The 17,620-nt window shown below is 39.4% G+C and overlaps 1 protein-coding gene across 4 annotated transcripts in view; it reads right to left on the bottom strand.

Moving 5' to 3' along the window:
* Nucleotides 1-17,620, bottom strand: part of ska2 (spindle and kinetochore associated complex subunit 2) — a 35,194-nt gene that overhangs the window by 768 nt on the left and 16,806 nt on the right. For all 4 annotated transcript variants that reach the window (XM_059973609.1, XM_059973608.1, XM_059973611.1 and 1 more), the window contains 5 exons: nt 7,221-7,310; nt 6,418-6,594; nt 4,950-5,033; nt 3,084-3,123; nt 1,460-1,589 (listed from right to left, as the gene is read on the bottom strand). In XM_059973609.1, coding sequence (XP_059829592.1) covers nt 1,460-1,589; nt 3,084-3,123; nt 4,950-5,033; nt 6,418-6,594; nt 7,221-7,310 — 521 coding nt within the window. The remainder of the gene's footprint in view (nt 1-1,459; nt 1,590-3,083; nt 3,124-4,949; nt 5,034-6,417; nt 6,595-7,220; nt 7,311-17,620) is intronic.

Raw genomic sequence — 17,620 nt, forward strand, 5'->3', positions numbered from 1 at the left:
ATTTGAGCACAGAAATTTAATTATAAAGGTTTCAACTTGGATTGCCTTCATTATGCTATCAGCCAAATATTCCTAGTCAAGTGCATTATGGAGATATTTATTGCCAAATATGAAGTTAGTGACATTACCAATTAAACATTTTTTGAAAATAGATTTCAGGTTTTGGATTTTATTTTACTATATTGTTTATTCGAACAGACCAGTGTGTGAATCCAAGGGAAAATACAAATCATTCCATTATGCCAGTTTGGGAGGAGGAAAATGAGCAAAATTAGTACACACAGGAGACTACAAATAAAATTATTGGCCATATCTATTTGTATCCATTTTAGAATTGTAACTAAAAGATGAATACCTAGAAACTGAATGGCACTACACTACATTTGTGTGCTATGTGCTCAATTTCAAAGAAAAAACAAAAAAATTGAAATATTGGGCACTGTAAAATACCAAATATGATTTTGGTCAGGTCTTCATAAATTTGACTCACTAATGCACAAAGGCTCTAGTCAAGCGGCAGATTTTCACAGCACAGAAAACCTATTTCTGGTCATTACATACAGGGTAAAAATAAAGTTAATAAGCTTTCCCTTAATAAATTAATTCACCATCTGCCCAAAAAGCCCTGTACAGTAACATTCCTAGTCCCCACGCTCTCAACTCTTGCTCAATCAGCATCCTTCCTTGCCCCAAACCCAATCACTTGCATCATCCAACCTGGAGCCCTGATTGTCATTTTGCACTCCATGTCAATAGATTCATGCCCCAAACCATTCCTCCCAATAAGCACTGCAGCCCTTTCACTTACCCACTCAGAGCATCCCATATCACAGTCATTAAGACTAATTTGCCCTCTATCTTTTCGCATGTCCTGGAATGACATACATCAACCAAATTCTAGCTTAAATTACTTGCACACAGTTGTTGTTTTCACCATTTTCCCAAAAATTGACTTCAGACAAAAGGACATTGATTTTAGTACAATTTACAGACACACAAATTAAACTGGACAGTGCATGCAGTCTTTATATTATATTGACCTCATTACTACAAATTTACCTGGAGTAAAATTTTAGATTTTTTTCCTCCCAAGCAGTAAACTGCTAGAGGCAGAATAACAGCACAGAAACTACTGATTCTCATCACTAAACTAGGATGAAAAGTTTCAGCCAATGCCAGATGGGTGAGCAAGAGAACAAATGACAATAGCTAACGAGTTGATCATCAGAAAATCCATTTCTCCTTGAATTCACTAAAATCTGGTACCAGCTGAGTTTATGCCAACCAGAGATGATATAACCACTTCCTCTGTATTAGTAACTTTAGGATTCAAGCCCATGACAGAGGCAGTTGGCCATCCTATTTTAAGCTTTCAGGTTTATTGTATCCGAACAATCTATTAATGTTATCCAAGAGATATTAAAAATTCAACTGAAGTCATTAAAATTTGTGCTCTCACCTATTTTTGTTCTTTACAAAGTGGTCAAAGAGTTGCTGGTAAAGTGTGTTCAAGTTCACAAGTTTTGCAGCCTGCCTTACATTTTTTGGCACAGATATGAACATCTCTTCAGTGATCGGTTCAAACCTACCTGAAACACAAGTATTGAATGCTTTAATCAAAAATAAAATGTAAAGTTGGGAGTACAGCTTTCCTTGGTTCCGCCTGACAGATCAGTTAATGGTACAGATAAATATTATTAGAACATAAATAGGAGCACATGGCTGATCTGTCTGTAAACTCAGCTCCATCTACCTGCCTTTTCCCCCCATAATCCTTAATTCCCTTACTATGTAAAATAAATCTATCCAGATGGATCTTAAATATATTTAATGAGGAAGTCTCAACCTGCTTCCCTGGGCAGAGAATTCCATAGATCCACCTCTCTCTAGGAAAAACAGTTTCTCCTCATCTCCGTCCTAAATCTTCTCCCCTGAACCTTGAGGCAATGTCCCCTAGTTCTAGTCTCACCTAACAATGGAAACAACTTTCCTACTTCTATCTTATCTATCCCTTTCAAAATTTTGTATGTTTCTATAAAATCCCCTCTCGTTCTTCTGAATTCCAGGGAATATAGTCCCAGACAACTCAATCTCTCCTCATAGGCTAACCCCTTCATCTCTGGAATCAATCTGGTGAACCTCCTTCTGCATTGCCGCCAAAGCCTTCCTCAAGTATGGAGACCAGAACCAGCCTCACCAATACCCTGCATACTAAAATGTTTACTATAGAACAAGGATTTTCCTCTGGTTTCCATATCACTATTCCAACCTCAAGTGTAGGCTCTGTTGTGGTGTGAGAACGGGCAAAATAGCTATGGAATTTTGTTACAATAAAGCATTGAGTAATAGGAAATACGCTCAGGACTTTGGTGCCACACAGAGATTTTATGGAGAACTGGATATTATATTTGTTACTGCCATAACACACTTATGGTTACAAAGTATCCAAACAAATATTGCAATGAACCAGCGAAGTTTCAAAGGAATGCCACACCAGAGCCCGAGCAAGGAGAAAGGGAGCACAGCAATCACCACCTGGTGAGCCAGATGCTGAAATGTCAGGATTTCCAACTATGGCAAATTATCAGTTTTACTGCAACTGCAATACTAATGTGGAGGCTGCAAAATTAAAAGAATGTATGGCTTTCACATTTATGCAAAATAGTTAATTTTAGAAATTAAGTAATTAGTAATTCAGAAAAACAAATTCCACTGTTGAAAAAAAAACACAACTGGAAAACTTTTATTTTATTTATTTGTGGTTTTCTGCCTCAAGAATATCCAATACCCTAAGCCAATATTCTCTGCAGAGCTTGGCACTCAACCAGACAACATGCCATTTTGTGTCATGGAGAAACCAGGACTGGCTTCCCTGATTCTACACCTGAATGACTGAAGTATGCAAAAAATTTAAATCTTCATGGTGAAAGTTACAGTTCTAGGACAGTTCTCCTTAATACCTGGAGTTTGGGATTGAGGCAGGGGAGGGGACGTGAAGTGAAAGGGTAGGAACTGAAGAACATCGTTAACTATCTGGCAGCAATGATTTTTTTAAAAATTCATTACCTTATCCCTATACTTACCTCCCAGCTGCTGTGGTGATTGAGGCACTGCACAGGATTCCTGTCAAAGTACAATTATTTATGTTTCGTTAAAGTAATCAAAATAGTTTTGCTACACCAATCAACTGATTATTGTACACATCAAAAATATCTGGATGGATTGTGGCTTAGTATGGCAACCACTCTGCCTGTGATTGAAAGAACCCACAGAGAGTCAAAGCCCCAAACATCTAATAATGGTCTACACTTCTCACTACCTCAGTAAAGTAACTAGCTTAATCAAAGACCATCCATCTCATACATTCCCCCCCTTCTCCCACCATCCCTCAATGGGCAGAAGATACAAAAACCTGAAGGGACACATTACCAGACTCAACACCTTCTAACCTGTTGTTAAGACTTGAGGTTGATTTATACTTCTGTGTCGCATCTACGCTGTAGGTATCGCGTACCCTACGCCGTACCTACACTGTGCCCTATGCCGTAGAGTGACGTGCACCTCTCCAGAAAAGTTACTCACACGTCACGGCAACGCAGACCGCAACAACTATGATTGGTCCGCTTGGTAGCATCACATTTCCTCCTACGCATTTCCCGTTGCCGCTTCTCCGCCAAGTTTGTAGGCTGTACGTACACCGATACAAAATAGATAACCAAATCATCAAATCTACCTGCCGACATGCGAAAATGTTTGAAATGCATCCCCTCATCCACATCTCTCAAAGAAACTCAGTGGCATAGAAACCCCATCACCAACGAGCGTTTTGGTGCACACCAACGCATGCTCACTACAGCGTAGAGCAACGCAGAAATGAAAATCAGGGCTATGGCGTAGGCTGCGGCATCGCCCATATGCACAAGTATAAATCAGCCTTAATGAATGGTCTCCGAATGGATTGACTCTTGACATTACAATCTATCTCATTGTAACCCTGCATCTTATTATCTACCATACTTTCTCTGTAATTCAATGCATTATAGTAATGAATTGATCTGTATAAACTGCAAGCTTTTCACCACATCAGCACATGTAACAATAAAACTATTTACCAGTGCTCTGAGGCACCTTTCTGTAATCTGTTATTTATAAATTTTAAATTGATTATGTTGCATTTTAATAGAGTCTAGCAAAACACGGTCCCTTTTAACAAAAAAAAAGGCTTTCTCTCTAGTTCTGGAGAAAAATGTTCCACACTAACTCACCCATCTTTCAACTGAGACGGAGGATTCATGAATATGTGGGCGTGCCTGCAAGCAGTGATGCCACTTAATATTAAGACATCTGGCATTCAATTCCAAACTCTGAACTGATTACCTACTCAGTTGCTGATCAAAAATACAAATGTGAAAAACAACATTCCCCTCCCAAAATGGGAACACTCCAAAAGAGAAGAGAAAGATTTGCAAAAAGTTACTTGCTACTCCCAGAAAAAACAGTCAAACTCTAGAAACATTAGTTGTAAGCATTGCAGATTTTGAAAATCAGAACACTTTTACATTCAGACACTGTTTCAATACAGGAAGGTAACTTCCTATGAACCAAGGATGATAAATCAAATATTACAAAATAAGAACTATCCATCCAACCTATGCAATGATAAATTAGCAGATTAGTTCATTTGAATTTTATACAACTGAGGAGTTAGTCAGAAATTTTCTGGATTTAACTGCAGATACCGCCAGTGTCTGAATGAAGCGATAGCTGGAAGAAGTCCAAAATCAAGTGAACAGCAATTAAGCCACCTGCATAAAACAGCAGAATTTAAAAAGCTCCTTTTAAAAAGGTTAATTTTACCCAAAACATTCATCTGAAACTAATAATTAAATAATTACAATCAAGGAAGGAGTAAGCAATTAATAACAGCACAACAAGAAAGCATGGCTTACCTCACATGGGTCTACTCCAGGCAAAGTCTCTGACTTCATAACATTCTGTATAGCCCATTGCTCATCTTCTGTCAGGGGACAGGACTGGTAAAATTAAAGAAGTCAACCAAATGTTGATATAAATAGATTTCACATTCTGGATTTTATTTTTCTGTGTTGTTTATTTGAACATCTTGGGTGTGCTTCACCAGTAAAGCTCCGGAATTCCACTCTTGAGTTTCGCTTTTTCATTTTTTTTATTTTCCATCATAAAAGGTGCAATACAAACATATATTATTGTCAGTTAAACAAAATAAATAAAAAAACAAGGTCAGGTTACACCTGCCAGAACATTATACCAAATTCTCACAATTTATGCAACACTGAGTGGCAATGCAACTTCTTTTCCAAAGGACAAAAATATCTTGCGCTAGTTCACCTACCACCCCACCAGATTCCACATCCAACACATAATCCTCTGGAACTTCCACCATCTCCAACAGGATCCCAACATCAAGCACACCTTTCCCTCCAGCCCACTTAATACTTTCCACAGAGATCGCTCCCTACGCAACTCCCTTGTCCATTCATATCTCTCCCTCCTGCCCCTTACCCTTGCAAGTGTTGCACCTGGCCTTACACCTCCTCCCTCACTACCATTCAGAGTTACACACAGTCCTTCCTGGTGAAAATACACTTCACCTGTGAGTCTGTTGGGGTCATCTATTGTATCCACTACTCCTGGTGTGGCCTCTTGTATATTGAGACCCAATGTAGATTAGGAGACTGCTTCGCCAAGCACCTACGCCCCCTCCACCAGAAGCAGCAGGTAATCTAGTGGTCAGCCATTTTAATTTCATTTCCCATTCTGATATGTCAATCCACAGCCTCCTCTACTGTTGCGATGAGGCCACACTCGGGTAGAAGGAACACCTTATATTTCGTCTGGCTAGCCTCCAACCTGATGGCATGAACAAAGATTTCTCAAATTTCTGGTAATGCCCCCTACCATTCCCCATCCCATTTTCACTCTCACCATATCTCCTAGCCTACCTGTTGCCTCCTCTCTGGTACTCTTTCTTTTCCTTCCCACCCCCCCTTTCATTCTTCCAGGGCCTCTGTCCTCTTATTAGATTCCCACTTCTCCAGCCCTCTATCTCTTTCACCAATCAGCTTCCCAGCTCTTTACTTCACCCCTCCTCCTCCCAGTTTCACCTATCACGTTGGGTTTCTCCTAACACTCCCCCTCCAGCCATTTAAATCTCATCTTTTATTCTCCAATCCTGCTGAAGGGTTTCATCATGAAACGTCAACTGTACTCTTTTCCATAGATGCTGTCTGGCCTGCTGAGTTCCTCCAGCATTTTGTGTGTGATGCTTTGATTTGCAGCATCTACAGATTTTCTCTTATTTGCTCAAGTTCAATCTTTCTATAAACTGTCTACCTCCCAAAATAAGGTCAATCTTAAGAGAAGATTACAAAGAGTTACCTTCAGGTCGCTTTGACTCTGCAGCTTTTGTACTAACTGCAATGTGGTGGCAAGTTTTGTACGGATGAAGTCTACTGATTCTTTACGCTCTATTGCGATCCGATCTGCTTCTTCACATAACTCACGATACCGTGACTTTATTACCTTCAGTTGCTCTAGCAGTTTGATTGGATTTTCCTACAACATGGGTCCAAAATGTAAAAGATACAATTACCCAGTCTGTATTACATAAAGGAATCACATAACATTGGGGATTTTGTTGTAACCTAATGAGATCAAAGATAGAGAGAAAAAAAAATAAAGCACTGTTACAGAGGGCTGATATTTTTGAGTTGATACAGATCAGGGAACCCCAACTTCAAAGTTCTTTAGATTTCACATGGCTACAGAAAAGCAGCAAATTAATAAAAGAAAACTTGCCCTTTCAATTTGATGACAAACACATCATTTTTAAAAATATGAAAGAACATCAAATATATACAGCAAATCGGTTAAAGCTAGTGCTTCAGGACATTTTACAATTAAGTATAGCTTCTTGTCAGGACATGCACTTGAACCTATGAAAATGTTGTTTATGAAATACCGAAGGATTGTCAGGTTAACACTGCAAGTACATTAAACAACTGATACACTTTGTTGGATTCAGGCTTGTAATCTGTTGCCATTTGCCAAGGACACTCCTTTTCATTTGAAAAGGCAAATATTTACAAAATAAAACCAAATGAAAATGAAGTAGTCTACAGAAAATCAGCAAAGTGGAATGACTCCCCCACAATTAACACTTGGTAAGACAACTACAGTACCTGTTGTGTTCTGTTCTCTGGAAGATTATTCACAATTTCAAATTCTAGTTTGTGTTCAATATAATTCAGATCAGACTCTGCCTTCTGGAACTAAATAGAAGGAAAAAATAACATTTAAAAATACCAAAATGGCTTTGCTGCCATTACTGTCTCCTCACCCAACAGACCATCTACAACCACTGTATGAGGGATTATTTCTTGCTGCGTGTACCAAATTAATTCTACAGGGTCCATAAAACACCAGACCAGTAAGAATTCAACTTGACAACTTCTCTTCAAGATGACTTCAGTAGATCCAGTGACTTGAAATACATGAGCATTTCAAAAACAAAATGGAATGGCAATTTAAAAAGTAATTTTGAAATCACGTTGCATTAAAGCCCCACTGCTTGCAAGACATGCAGATTTAGCAACTGGAAAAGTGTTTCAAATCAAGTTGCTAATCATCTCTTCAACTGATCTAATCAATACACCAATTAAACCAGCAGAAATTTCATCATGAACTGCCTCATCCGGCATGATCCAATCTTGGAAGATTTCATTTAATACTGCAATGGATATAATACTGGCTGGAACTGGACTTTGGCCAATGAATTGATGACACAAGAGGTTAAAATTATAACCCATTAATAATCCCTCACACTTCTTTGCCAAAGAACCAAATGCTACATACTCGGACAAATCCCTGGTTAGTATTGAAGATACTAGATGGTGAACAAATTGAACAAGTATTTTGCCTTTAGCCTTCAATGTAGAAGACACCAGCAGCAAGCCAGAAATTTGAGAGCATCAGAGATAGAAGTGAATGTAGTCACTATTACTATGGTGCTTGGGAAACAAACAAAATTTGCAGTATTATGAACAGTTTTGGGCCCCATATTTAAGAATGTGCTGCCATTAGAGAGTGTCCAGAGGAGGTTTAACAGAATGATTGTGGGAATGAAATGGCAATATATGATAGAAGGTTATCCCTTCAGAAGAGAGATGAGGAGGAATTTCTTTAGCCAGACAGGCAGTGAATCTGTGGAATTCATTGCTACAAATGATTGAGGATAATTAAAGTGGAGGTTGAGAGGTTCTTGGTTTGTCCTGGCATCAAAAGAAATAGGCAGAAGACGAAAATAGGGTTGAGGGGGAAAACAAATCAACCATGGTTGAATGACAGAGCAGGGCAAAATTGTCTAATCCTGCTATGTTGTTATGGTATAATAGAACAAAATAGTACAGCACAGTACATGCACTTTGACCCACAATGTGATAATCTTTTAATGTACTCAGTCAATCTAGTCATTCTCTCCAAAGTAGCCTATAACTCTTTGTTCACTCGTGTCTGTTTTTTTTTAAATGTCGCAAATTTATCAGCCTACAAAAGTAACTGTCTGAATACAATGTTTCTTTTCCCAGTATTTTCAACACTGGCACCAACTCAGCCACAAGATGACAGGCTGTACCAACAGTTATTAAGCAGGACCCATTTACAAAACTCAAATCTAAATTTTGCCCAGATATTTAGGATCCAAGCAGAGATTAAAGCTAAGTTCTAGAGGAAGGGTGAAAATGCCCAAAATGCACCCTTCATGACAAATGTTGCATTAGACAGCCTGGATAAAACTCTCCACTGGCTGGTGATATCTAGCATTATTAGGAAGTTATTATTGTATGCCAATCGCCTCTGCTTTAGGCGATCAACTTCATTGATTGCCTTCCATTAAATGACTAAAAATTGATGCATCCAACATCAACTTGCACAGAAACAACTTGGACATTATCCAGATACTAATCTCAGCGCCAAGTAATGATGATAGTTTACTCACCAACCTTTGTTGTTCTATCTCAATAGCAAGGCACTGGTCATTAACAGCCAGGACTGTATGAATGTTCAAAGGAACCCAAAATGAACCAGCCATAAATATAATGGCTAAAAGGAGCTCAGACTCCAATTTCCAGAACTCTTAATGAGCAACATCAGCATGAAAGAATACTCTACCTACCTAGATGAGTGCATCTCAAGACCTTCCAAAAAGTAGCCTGCTTTATTGGCTACAGATTAATCCTAAAAATTTATTCCCCTAAAACAAAACTGCCATGGCTGTCATGTGTACCATTCACTGTTACTCATTACTCAAGGCTACTTCAACAGCATATCCACCAACAACAGGGGCAGGTGGTGGATGGAAACACCACCACAGGCAAGTAGAAAAGGTCAAATTACATTCTTAAATATGTATTTTGTCCTTCACCATTGCCAAGTCTAAATCAAGGGTCTTCTCTTTAACAATACCTGGAGTTAAAATACCTGGAGAGAATCAACAGCACTTCAGGGTAGCCGCCCACCATCTTTAGCAGAAGGCAATTAGAAATGGGAAACAAATTCTACTGTACCATTAACACTTTTCCCAGATGTGAATAAAAATGACTTAATGTCAGTGTCTTAAATATCCATGACATTGACAATAATCTAAAAATACAATTATTAAACTTAAGCTGGCTCAAAAAGTTATGCAGCCTCCTAGCCAAGAATGAACTTACTAGGAGTCAACAGTAAAACATGTCAGTGCCTGCCAGTCACATTTTTCTGTTGATGCCTAATGCCCTCAAGTGTATTCGTGGAACCACAGACATGTAGTTAATCTGCCAGCATTTAAACTACTGAAAGCCCTAAGGAACTGCTGTCATAAAATTTATTGTTCACTAAACACCTGTTTTTTTTCTCATCATTTTAACTATCCAGAGACTCACTCCCATTTATAGAATTCCAACTTAAGCTGTGAATTGTATAATTTCCCTAGCAAGTGAATACATTCTATTTTTCCTTCAAAAATGCATTTCCTTGACATGCGAAGTACTGTACTGGAATTCTGGATCATTCTCCTATCCCAGTGGACAAGCAAGTTTCAAGTACCCACACTGCAGTAACCTATGACAGGTAACTCATTCCAGTTGTGGCAGAAATACAACTCAGCTGCTGTTTAGCGACCAGACTGAGTTCACCTGTTACAAGTGAACACAATGTACAAGAGAGACAATTTTATACAGTATTCGAGGAAGGCTTCACATCCAATTAAATATCTTTTTTAAATTAAACACTTGAAATGCATAGAATACAGTGAACAATTTGCAATAACAAGTTCTCCAACTACAAGAATAAAACAAAGCTAGACCAAATGTGGACCTCTACAGGCCACAAATTTGATGAAGTATGAATGAAAGCTAGAATCGAGAACTGTTGAATGCTTCACATGTGGTTGTAATGGCAAATGGTTTGTTGGGCTCCTGACAAATCATGATCCAAATCAAAGACCTCAATGGCAAAGCAGACAGATGAAAGTACTGCTGTTCTCAATGTCAGTAACACTAGATGAAGACTGTAAAGGAGGATGAAATTTGCTATTATTAAGAGTATACCCTTACCAGTGAATTCAAATGAGTCTTCTGTCAAGGACTGCATGTTACACAATAGCTTCCTCTATGAATATGGACTAGTCAAATCAGTAATAAGCATCCTATATTTCATCTTTGAAAGCATATATTTTATATTCACTCGAGATGGGAGTTCAAATTAATCTATGATATTAAAGCACAGAATTGCAACCAAACCAAGTCTTGGGTGTGGGATTTGAGCTTTCTTCTAACTATGAACAGGAAGAGACACTCCAAACCCCCACCTCAGTCACAGGCCATTTGCTGTGACTCAAAAGACTCAAAACACATTTTTGAAATGGTGGTACCATGCTCATCATGAATGTGAGCACATCTCAAAAATAAGATTCTCCTGGGTAGCTCATTCTTTGCTTGGCAAAGAACTTCCAGTCAGGGAATGTGAAGAAAGGAAACCATTGTTCTTGTTCTGCTTTGGGTCTCCCTCGTCCTGAAGGAGAATCCAGGGAACATTACAGTATTATACACGGGAGATCAAAAAAAGGTGAAGAATGATGTCATTCTCAGATCTTTTAAATTAAACTAAGTACACAGAACACAAATCAAAAGCAAGAAAGATTAAGGCAAAGGACAACTCACTGTTTTGATAGATGAACCCACAGAAATACAGTATATAGATAGCATTTCTTTCTTGACTGTACAAACTTGCAAGTAGGTTTTCCCAGAATCTCCCAGGTAGATTATTCAACTGTTTATTCTTAAAGACTAGACAGAATGTTGATTAAAGGATACCACTAGATCAGAAACCCTACAAACTTAGTTACAAAGTATACTTGAGATGACACATTTGCGTTTGATGCCTTAAGGGCTGCAACATATTTGCATCATATCGCGAAAGTTGCATGCTACAATGTATTTGTACAAGGATTTCCACCATTTTTTTGAGATTTCAATTTCTAAAACGCAGCATTTTAAACTTAAAGGGGCAATATTACTTAGTCAATTTGAATAAAACTACGGCTCCTGTCTTTAAATGGGCTATTCAACCACAATTTGCTTCATTTGAAAATATTATAACTGGCCTAAGATGACACTCGGGTTTAAGGGATGATTTTCTAGTAGACTTTTGACATTAATACAATGGAAATGCTTGTAAACCGGAGAAGCAATTTTAGCAATCATTTTGTCTGACAGTTCTTCTAAACCTCAGGCCCAGAGTCCTCGACAAGAGAAAGGATCAAGATGGGCATCCGATTAAAGTCTACATTACTTACTCCATTCCACAGAAAAGGAATCCAATAATAAAATAAAAATCATTCATTGGTTTCAGCTGTGATTTCCTCCTCTTCCAGAAAAACAGGAAACAATTGAGGCCAAAATCTATTATCATTATTTTCCACAAAGAATATTTTGAGCTACTGTAGGTAAACCTCAGGCAGAGTTTCACATGAGCAGAACAGAAATTAAATACCATTGTTATTTAGCAGGAAGTACAGGACCCAGAGTATGAACAGCTGTTCAGCCATCCCATCCATTCAAAAAAAAACCAAAATGTCAACATGCACTTTAGTTATCCAGCCAGATTTAACAAATTTCCCCTCCACCCCACTGCATGAAAATGGCGGAAACATTGTTCTATGACAGAAACACGCAAGAGGTCAGGTATTTCAGAGCAGTACTGTTAAAGGAGGCATCTCTTTGGGTATCAAAAAATAAAGGCCCAGAACGACCACTCAGATGGTTACTAAAGATTCCTCAATGCAGTCAGCCCTCTTCATCCGTGAGGGATTGGTTCCAGGACCCTTCGCAGATACCAAAAAACGTGGATGATCAAGTCCCTTATTTAAACTGGCTCAGTGCGGTGGTCCTTAGGACCCAGCAGAGCTCTGAATCCAGTGTTTCTGTTCACGAAAATAATCGCGATCACAACTGAAAATAAAACGGAATTATTAAAGCAATCAGAAAGAGGTGAAGCACCATCGGTCATTAGAAAAGCATTAGGCTACAGTCGGTCAACGATCAGAACAATTTTAAAGGATAAAGTGAGAAAGGCCCTGCCTTGATGAAAACTACAATCATTTCAAAGCAACGCAGTGGTTTAATTATTGAAATACATACGTTTCTTAAGTGTTTTACATGCACAGAAAGGTAAAATATATACTATCCACTAAGACAAACATTTGACTGATGCTAAATAATACTGGATATAGCTGTTCGCTTAGTAAGAGAACGAGAACTTCTGATTTTTTTATTCCGATCCACGATAACCTACGCACATCCTCCTGTATACTTTAAATCATCTCTATATTGCATTAGGTATTACAAGTAATGTAAATGCTATGTAAATAGTTGTTATACTGCAATGTTTAGGGAGTAATGACAAGAAAAAGTCTGTACATGCTTGCAGAACGAGCGCTGGAAGAGCACTTCTGGGTTTTCTCAATTCGCGGTTGGTTGAATTCACGCATGCGGAACTTGTGGATAAGGAGGGCCGACAGTACTTTAACTGATTGCATCCTCTGGAATGAATGCCAACATTATTCCCCATTTAACCTCCAACCCAAATCTCACATCCTAAATTTGACGTGAACCCCAAATCAAATAGCTCAAGAGTAAACAGCCCTACTTGTAGACCAAGCTATGATTCCATATGCCATGTATCATAAAGTAGATATTTGGACTTAACTAATGCTAGGAAAAGTTTCCTTTAATGAATCGGCATAAGCATCAGAAAGATGCAAAACATCCATGTTTACACTCCAAATAAGCAGAATGTGATCAATGGTGCTGAGACTTTACTAAACCAGTAAGTCATATTTTGAAATAAAGCCAGAAACTTAGGAAAAAAAACATTAAGTTGGTTTGTTGATCTACTAGTTAATAAAACAGCTATCATCAGGTTTTGGTTGGTAAAAAGCAGACTACTACTAACTCTGAACAGGTCGTCTGCTGCCAAACAAAATGCCAATTAAAATTAATCAGTATTAAAAACTTTAACTCATACCTTTCAATTAGTTCATATACTCATAGCTGCTATAAAACAACTTTCATTGATACAACACCTATAAACGCTGAAAGAAACCAAGGTTCTTAATTACTGATCTTAGCCAAATTTATTCTAAATCAACTTTATTACATTGTGACATGCAAGAACAGGAAATCTCTTTTAATTAGACAAAGCCATTTATGTTGCTCTTCTTGGGTTCTGCATAATACAAAATATAAATTATTCAGTAATCTTCAATTATTCAAAAAAAAGTTAGTGCTTTTGGAAAACCAAATGTTCAGGGCCGATCCAATTATTATTTGAAATTGAAACCCAGGTCTCCCTTGATACAATGCAGAAGGGATAATGCTTCCAAAGTTTTGATGTTTAAGCAAATAAAACCACAAAACAACAGCAGTCTCTCTAATCCAATGTTTCCCCAATTTTCAAGGAATCAATTAATTTACAAATTACCCTGCCTTGCTCCACAAAAATACTTGCATTGTCCTGTTTTTACATTAGAACTGTTTACCTGTGACACAAGATCTTCCAAGAGTTCAAGAGCAAACTTGATCTGCTCCACTCAGATTACAACAGAAAATACTCATCCCTTCCGGTATTAATTTGACTCTACTTCCTGAGGAGACTGGGGTCCTTTGGAGTAATCGGACACACTGAAGGCTGTGGTAGAACAAAGGTCCCTGCAGAAAATCCTGGACAATGTTTCTCATCCTCTGTATGCCACCTTGACTGAACAGAGGAGCACTTTTAGTAACAGACTAAGACAATTGTGTTGCTACAAAGAGCACTACGAGGTCATTCTTACATTCTTATCCTTGGCCATTAGGCTCTATAATGATTCAACCTATGACCCCCTCCTGGTAGACTGTTTGAGGCAAATTATTTTTTATTCTTTCTTATTTCTCTTCTAATATTGTAGCTCTGTGCACTTGTAATGCTACAGTGACACCAATTTTCTTTGGGGTCAATAAAGTATCAAACTATCTCTATCTAATGCATCCCTAGAACCATTTGAGCAAGTTCTAGAATATACCCTTTGGAGGAATCTAACACTGTGCTTCTGCTCTCCAAAAGGGCTGAATAGAGATCCCTTTTGGAAACAGATAAAGGTGAACAACACCAGGGCTTGGATTCTGAGATCAAACTCCATTAAAAACTGTGTGGTAATGAATAACACTACCAAACTTCGGGCTATGTCACTTAATATTTTCAGCTAAACCCACCACATATTCCTGGGAAATAACACAAGCACTGCTCTAAAGACCCATCACAAACTGCAGATCAACACCTGCTCTCATTCCAAAAGACAGAAAAGCTAAGGTTTTATCTTATTTTCAGTGATTTAAGCATAGAATTTATAGTGATATTGAGAAGTGTTACAGAAAGAAAGCTGTATCTTTGTAGAGTAACACACACAAAATGCTGGTAGAACACAGCAGGCTAGGCAGCATCTATAGGGAGAAGCGATGTCGACGTTTCAGGCCGAGACCCTTCGTCAGGACTAACTGAAAGGAAAGATAGTAAGAGATTTTAAAGTAGAGGGGTAGGGGGAAATGCGAAATGATAGAAGACCGGAGGGGGTAGGATGAAGCTAAGAGCTAGGAAGGTGATTTGTAACAGTGATACAGAGCTGGAGAAGGGAAAGAATGATGGGACGGGAGGCCTCAGGAGAAGGGGGGGGGGGTGGAGAGCATCAGAGGGAGATGGAGAACAGGCAAACAACTAATTATGTCAGGGATGGGGTAAGAAGGGGAGGAAGGGCATTAACAGAAGTTAGAGAAGTCAATGTTCATGCCATCAAGTTGGAGGCTACCCAGCCGGTATACAAGGTGTTGTTCCTCCAACCTGAGTTTGGATTCATTTTGACAATAGAGGCGGCCATGGATAGACATATCAGAATGGGAATGGGACATGGAATTAAAATGTGTGGCCACTGAGAGATCCTGCTTTTTCTGGCGGACCAAGTGTATGTGTTCAGTGAAATGGTCTCCCAGTCTGCGTCGGGTCTCACCAATATATAAAAGGCCACACCAGATGCAGTATACCACACCAGCCGACTCACAGGTGAAGTGTCGCCTCACCTGGAAGGACTGTGTGGGGCCCTGAATGGTGGTGAGGGAGGAGGTGTAAGGGCAGGTGTAGCACTTGTTCCGTTTACAAGGATAAGTGATAGGAGGGAGATCGGTGGCACTTATCCTTGTAAACGGAACAAGTTGTAAACTCCCTCCTGGCACTTATCCTTGTAAATGGAACAAGTCAACGATTTAGATGAGGGCATTGAAAACTATATCAGCAAGTTTGCTGACGATACTAAACTGGGTGGCAGTGTGACATGCGAAGAGGATGTTAGGAGAATACAGGGAGACTTGGATAGGCTGAGTGAGTGGGCAGATACTTGGCAGATGTCATTCAATGTGAATAAATGTGAAGTTATCCACCTTAGAAGCAGGAACAAGAAGGCAGTGTATTGTCTGAACGGTGTAGAGTTAGGTAAGGGAGAAATGCAAAGAGACCTAGGAGTCCTAGTTCATCAGTCAATGAAGGTGAATGAGCAAGTGCAACAGGCAGTGAAGAGGGCAAATGGAATGTTGGCCTTTGTTACAAGGGGAATTGAGTACAAGAGCAAGGATGTCCTTTTGCATTTGTACAGGGCCCTGGTGAGACCACACCTGGAATATTGTTTACAGTTTTGGTCTCCAGATTTAAGGAATGACATTCTGGCAATTGAGGAAGTGCAGCGTAGATTCACTAGGTTGATTCCTGGGATGGCAGGGCTGTCTTACGCAGAGAGGTTGGAGAGAATGGGCTTGTACACACTGGAATTGAGGAGATTGAGAGGGGATCTGATTGAAACGTTTAAGATAATTAAAGGATTTGATAGGATTGAGGCAGAAAATATGTTCCAGATGTTGGGAGAGTTCAGTACCAGAGGGCATGGATTGAGAATAAGAGGTCAGTTATTTAAAACAGAGTTGAGGAAAAACTTCTTCTCCCAGAGAGTTGTGGAGGTGTGGAATGCACTGCCTCGGAAGATGGTGGAGGCCAATTCTCTGAATGCTTTCAAGAAGGAGCTAGATAGATATAAGATGGATAGGGGAATCAAGGGATATGCGGACAAGGCAGGGACTGGGAATTGATAGTGAATGATCAGCCATGATCTCAGAATGGCGGTGCAGACTCGAGGGGCCGAATGGTCTACTTCTGCACCTATTGTCAATTGTCTAAAAAGCAGGATCTCCCAGTGGCCACACATTTTAATCCCACGTCCCATTCCCATTCTGATATGCCTACCCATGGCCTCCTCTATTGTCAAAATGAATCCAAACTCAGGTTGGAGGAACACCACCTTATATACCGGCTGGGTAGCCTCCAACCTGATGGCATGAACATTGACTTCTCTAACTTCCATTAATGCCCCTCCTCCCCTTCTTACCCCATCCCTGACATATTTAGTTGTTTGCCTGTTCTCCATCTCCTTCTGGTGCTCCCTTCCCCCTTTCTTTCTCCTGAGGCCTCCCGTACCATGATCCTTTCCCTTCTCCAGCTCTGTATCACTTTTGCCAATCACCTTTCCAGCTCTTAGCTTCATCCCACCCCCTCCGGTCTTCTATCATTTCGCATTTCCCCCTCCCCCCTCTACTTTCAAATCTCTTACCATCTTTCCTTTTGGTTAGTCCTGACGAAGGGTCTCAGCCCGAAACATCGACAGCGCTTCTCCCTATAGATGCTGCCTGGCCTGCTGTGTTCTACCAGCATTTTGTGTGTGTTGCTGTTTGAATTTCCAGCATCTGCTGATTTCCTCGTGATTGATCTTTGTAGAGTGCTGCATTTCAAAGATGAGCAAAAAAAAATGTATACGCCAAGTGCTAGTTAAGTGCACAAATAGGATTCCTGTGTATGCAAATACAAATGTTATCACCTGTGAAGGAATGAGCATTTCTATTGATCATCACTAAATCCTCAAATTAAATAAACATGCTCTGTAACGTCACACACACAATATGCTGGCGCGGAA

The sequence above is a fragment of the Hypanus sabinus genome, chromosome 6 (assembly GCF_030144855.1).
Source record: "Hypanus sabinus isolate sHypSab1 chromosome 6, sHypSab1.hap1, whole genome shotgun sequence".
NCBI classification, from domain to species: Eukaryota; Metazoa; Chordata; class Chondrichthyes; order Myliobatiformes; family Dasyatidae; genus Hypanus; species Hypanus sabinus.